This window comes from Vespula pensylvanica, chromosome 25 (assembly GCF_014466175.1).
Source record: "Vespula pensylvanica isolate Volc-1 chromosome 25, ASM1446617v1, whole genome shotgun sequence".
NCBI classification, from domain to species: Eukaryota; Metazoa; Arthropoda; class Insecta; order Hymenoptera; family Vespidae; genus Vespula; species Vespula pensylvanica.
The window spans coordinates 2,068,265-2,074,510 of NC_057709.1; the positions used below are offsets into that span (position 1 = coordinate 2,068,265).

At 26.1% G+C, this 6,246-nt stretch overlaps 1 protein-coding gene across 1 annotated transcript in view; it reads left to right on the forward strand.

Annotated features, from left to right (window-relative positions):
• Positions 1 to 821, forward strand: part of LOC122637221 (putative odorant receptor 85d) — a 4,249-nt gene extending 3,428 nt beyond the window's left edge. The window contains exons 4-6 of the mRNA XM_043829224.1: positions 240 to 350; positions 436 to 591; positions 736 to 821. Of these exons, the coding sequence (XP_043685159.1) occupies positions 240 to 350; positions 436 to 591; positions 736 to 786 (318 nt within the window). The 3' untranslated portion in view covers positions 787 to 821. The remainder of the gene's footprint in view (positions 1 to 239; positions 351 to 435; positions 592 to 735) is intronic.
• Positions 822 to 6,246: the final 5,425 nt, after the last annotated feature.

The following is a 6,246-nucleotide window of genomic DNA, read 5'->3' on the forward strand; positions in this document are numbered from 1 at the left end:
AACGGGTATAAAATGTTATGGAAGTGATACTGTTGTTCGATTTAAAAGCACGAGACAGTTACATTAATACTATTATCACTACAACTCCGCCATTTTTTATAGATATCTTTCATAACTGTTTGCATTCAAAAAATATAAGAAACAAATTAATTTCTTTTTATATCCAAAGAAATATCATGTACATCCTGAATTTATATAGTAACACGTAATCGATACTATTCTTTTCCTTTTACTTTTAGAGTAAAGAATCGAAAGATGGTTTAACATTGATCTTGTTTATTTTGTACGGCTTCTGTGTGATGAGCACACTTTTTATTTACTGTTTCATCGGCGAATGTCTTATTCAAGAAGTAAATAAAATGTTTCAATTCAATAATTTTTTGTTCGATATGAATATTGATTACCTGATTAATCCCATTCGTTTTATTCAATTAGAGTACCAATTTTGGTAACGCCATTTACAATTACGACTGGTATAACTTATCATCGACGAACTCGAAATTTTTTCTTATTTGTATGATACGAACGAAGAAACCGCTATATTTAACTTCTGGCAAATTTGTCATCTTGTCCTTGACCATCTTCACAGACGTAAGTATACTTAGAATTCATTTTTTTATTTTTAAACTATGTTACTTGCAAACAGCAATACATTTGTTACCTTATTATTATTATTATTATTATTATTATTATTATTATTATTATTATTATTATTATTATTATTAATATTTGCAGATCGTCAAATCTTCGATGGGATATTTATCAGTCCTACGAACATTTTTGTAAACAAGACGAAAATGAGATGGATTAAGTAGTAACAATTTCCTTTTTCTTTTTCTAATTCGATTTCTTTCGTACAAAGACAAACATTTTGTATATTGTTGACTTTTATAAGTGTTATAAAATGTTTACATACGATTTTAACACGATCTCTTCTTTTAAAGGATATGGTCAATTATCTCCGATCTTGTTAATTTCAACATATTATCATAAACTAAAAATTATAATAATGTATACAAAATTCATTAAAAAAAGTAAAATAAATATATATATATATAGGTAGGTAAAAACAAGAAGTCTATTACGCAAGAAAATGCGCCAATATCTTATCATTATTGATAATTCATTATTGATATATATCATTATCAATTATTGCAAAGTTAAACAGATATATGAGCTCAATTTTTTTACTTTTCTTTTTTATTATTTTGTAATGAATTATATATTTCACCATTATTACCAAAGATCTTTCGTCATTTTTTCTGTAAATTTTCAATTTCTCTCTCTAATGAAAAATATGATTCAAGATGAATCTAAAAACCATTGACACTTCGAGACATTTCATTTTTTTGTTAAATATTCCGTAAATCTAAACAAATGATAATGCAATGATATAATATCAAATGAATACAATGAATTCAGCCAAACTTCCTAGTACACTTAATTTATTGTTCTTTTGGATTATTTTTGGTGCAAGGATTTCGTCGTTAAAATGTAACAATATAACGGGTTTATTGTTGATCAGTCCCAACCGTTTTTTCAACAATTCGTTACGTAACGATTCCAATCGTGGACAATAAATATCAACGACAATTGGTTATGGTAACTCAAAATAAATTATACCAGTGTTGTACCATCAACCATACGATAGCATCTTTTTTAATGTCAAACTTGGTTTAAATATAGATACAACCAGTTGATTCAAACAAAGTTATTGATTGATATTTTTCAATTTGCTGTGTAGGGCCGATTTCCCATCGACGGTAACGATTATGCTAAGAAATGGATCACCTCGTTGCCTGGTTAATAACGATATGCAAATTTTTCCTCGCTGAACTTCATTCTTATTCGACAGTTGATACGAAATAAAATACTTCGATTAGATCATTTTTGCGATTTTATGAAGATGTCTTTGCACTGTCAACCAAGTGACCCCAAATGTGTCAGCTATTTCTTGCACTGTCGATCTTGGATCCTACTTAAACTATGATTTTAAAACATAATTACCGAATTTTGAAAGTCATCCATTTCGAACATTATCAGATTAAATCAATATAATTATACATCAAATTTTCTGAATTAACATTAACATTTATTGATCTTCCAAACTTAACCGTAGATATCACAAATTTGTTGTTGTTGTTTCGGTTGTTGCATTATACCCTGATCGAAAATGAAACAGTATGCAATAACGTATATCTTCTTCCGACAGTTCGTAAACCGCCATTTTTTTGCGTGAATAATTGACTCTCTCTTATTTTTGAAAATAATTAATCCGCAATTTATTTTACGGTATTTGCAAAAATGTTTCTTTTTTCTTTCCTCCTGTTTTTCTTTTTTTTTTTTATTTAAAAATCGAACGAAATTTTTGGCCAACTGTGAATATAAAGTTCATTTTATCATATCTAAAATTCATTTATTATTTAAAGTTTATATTTATCTAAATAATGCGATTGTAGACTTTATTACATATTAAATCTTAATATTTATAAAAATATTATATTTATGAAAATATTAACTATTTTTTATTCGTAATAGCTATATTTGATAGCTATTATTCACGATTAATTATTTGACGTTTTCGTTCATATAATTGTTCGTAAGAACGATAAGTACGCCATTGATATCTTCAGTATCTTGAAAATTTATAAAAGATTACAGATTTTAATTACTTGGCATGGAAATCTTTAAACGATCAACGAAATATAACATTCTTTGTAAAAATAAAAAACAAAAATATATCAGGATGATGAATGCCACAGTTAGAATCTAAAAAATCTAATAAATAAAAGCAATTAATGACAAACTACTAAAAATAATAAATTTCTAAACAAAGGCAAAATTTATAGAACGCAAATGATACCTAAAGAAAAAAAATTGATATAAGAGAATAACGAAAGTGAAATCTAAGGAAAAAGAAAACAACGAAATGTCAATTAAAAAATAATAACTTAAAAATAAAGATAAAGTAAATCTTGCATAATGCGAATGATAGATAAAAAGAAACAAAAAAAATAAAAAAGAAACAAGATCGCATTAATAAACAATTCCAATTCAATTTTGATAAAAATTCGATGAATTACTTTCTCGATTAATACATTCTCCTATGTAGCAATAACTAAACAATGTGTTTGACAAAATATCTTTCAATACAACAAATGTTATTATATTTATTCCTTCAACGACTACTAAACTCTAAAAAAATAAGAAATTATTTATTAAAAATAGATATAATTCGATTCGAATGACGTATACGGAAAAATTTGATAAGTCCATATACAAATGTGGATTATTACACATATAACAATTGTTGACAAATGACGTTGTTAAAACTAGCTTCTAATATATCCGCTAATCTGAGACAGATACAAAAAAAAAGTTATCTTCTATAATGACTTCTTTCTTATACTAAAAGAACAAAAATAATTATATTGCGAAGTAATATTAGTGCGTGTTAATATTAAAAATTAGGAGATGTTTCCCAATTTTGCTTTCGTTAAGAGACAACTTGAAGTATTAAAACAACCCCTTGGAATTTTTCTGTGGAAAAATCAAATGTTAATAATTCGTTATAATCGAACAAACTTATTCAAACAAAAAAATTTCTTCAATTTTAAATCTAAGATAATGCGACTAGAGAGTGATTTGTAGGAATAAAAGGACCGTCCCGAATTTTTCTTTTTGCGGTAAAATTCAAACAAAAAATAAATTGACATAAGGAAAAAATATTTTTATACGCATAGAAAATTATACTAAATATATATAAGAAATTCTGTTATATTTAAACAAAATTAACATCTCTTCGTCATTTTTATAATTATCAGCTGAGTAATCCACTTTGTTTGCTATCGGAAATGCTGACTTTATTCGTAACATTGAGGTTTCTATCATCTTTATTAATACCAACACTCCATTACGTTACCACTTTACCATTATTACCGTTGATATCAGTACTCCATTACGTTCGTCATAACGTAACGAATGTTATTAATTTAATGTATATTAATAATATTCGTTACGTTAATTTATTTTATCAGATCTTGTTATGTATTTTATCAGATGTAATAGTGCTAATAAGTTAAAGACACAGCCATAAATTGCAAACGATATAAATGAACTGTCGCGAATTTCCAACGACCAAACTTCTGACACAGCAAGCAATCGTTTGTTGATTTTCATCGCTTTTACTGTATCAGAGAAATCTATCACCTAAAAAGAAAAGAAAAAGAGGAAAAGAAAACAATAAAAAGAATAAATAATATTTGATTCGGTGCTGTAATACAATACAAAACAAAACAAAATAACAAGTAGACCATTTTTACGATTAATTTAAATTAGATTAGATTAAATTACGTAAAATAAGTGGACCACTCTTTAAATAATTGTCCAACTTCTTTGAAATTTAAAACAGAACGTCTTCATAATACATATAAGTATTATGTAAAATTTAAATGAAAACTATTATTTTAAAAATTGATATATGTAGGATCATATTACCGCCATTTTGAAAACATATGTTTGATAATTAATTTGAATCGTCGATCGTTGTTCGTCGACAGCAATTTTCGTAATAGTATTTAGAACAAGAAGCTTTAAGTAAATGTATATAACAATTATATCAAATTTCGATTCAAAAAATCACGAAGAAACAAATAAGTAACATAAATATTATTACTAAGTAGAGGACTAGTTTCTACATCACTAAATGTAAATACTAATATATTATACTTACGAACACGAAATCACATGAAATACGTAACACTCTATTAATAACAGTACCTGGAAAAAGGTCGTTTGAAAGAAGGAAAATATTCGAAAAATTACATTAATTTTATTTAAATTGTATATTTTTACAAATAACCATAATCAAAAATAACTATTTCGTAAGATACAAAATATATAAAAGTACTATACATATCTTTCTTACGCATATAGTAAATAATGAGTAACATACTAATTAATTTATTACCCAGATACTTATTAATTAAAAACAGATACTAATAGTAATTACTATTATAGTTAAATAGATAGTAAAAAAAACTAATAATAATTATTATTATTATATTATCTGCCTAACTAATTTACTAATTGGCCGGTAAAAAATAATTATCCATCGATTAACGATAAGATAAGAATCCTAAAAATAATTCAAAGTAACGAGGAAATCTACACCGCTAGTAATATCAACTAATGGTAATGTAGAAATCTACGGATTAAAATCAGACGATAAAAAGTAACATTGAAATTTAAAAAACTAAAATCTCAACACGATTTTCATATATATATATTTTTTAACTCATACACACGACCTTACTTAAGCACTTAAATTTTGTCCTTTACTTTCCTAATTTATAACAGTGTAATACGATGTATAGATCGTCACTCTGCAGGTATGGTGGTTCTCGTGACGATTGCGTCACGTCGAAATTAATGACTGTGAGACAGTTCACAAAAGATTAATCGATCGTAAATACTATCGACCGTATAATACCCTCTTCCTTTTGTTGCAACATTTTGTTTTCATACAACATTCCGGCTAAAACTAGTGATCTTCAGTTTCTTTTAACGCTTTCGAAGAAAACAATACTTGTTCGTGAAATAATTCTCATCAAAGATCCATTTTTCTCTGTAAATTCTCTTTTGTAAATTGTTCTTAGTCGTTTACATCGCTTAATCGTTTAATCTCTTGTAACACGAGAATTATAAAACGAATAAAGCAAATCGAGCAATTTTATTTTTTTCAATTTACAGAAGGCGATCATGATTGCAAAGAGTCATCGTATGATGGTTAAACAGGGATGCTGAGGCAGAATAATGAGGCAGAAATTCGCTATCTGACGAAGATTCCATAGAAGAAATATCGTTCGAGGAGATCAAGTAATACTTTGAATTAAAACCGAACAATTTTATATCCTCGAACGAAAAGTTTTATATAAAAACTACCTTCGAAATGAGGAGTTTAATGACTTTTGATTTTTCTTACAGAACACCCTATACTTTTTTAAATAACCAAATATTTTAATTATCTTTAAACAATTATTAAATAAGTATAAACCTAATAACGAAGTTGATAATTAACCAGATTAATTTCACATAAAAAAATAAATTTTAGAGAAAATTATTAATACTTTTGTTTATAACTTTTACTCATTCATAAAAATAATTGATATGTATTTCGTCAAATGTTAGTCTTAATTAAAAAAAATAACTTTTATCTAAAACTTTGTTTTCTATCTATTATTTTGC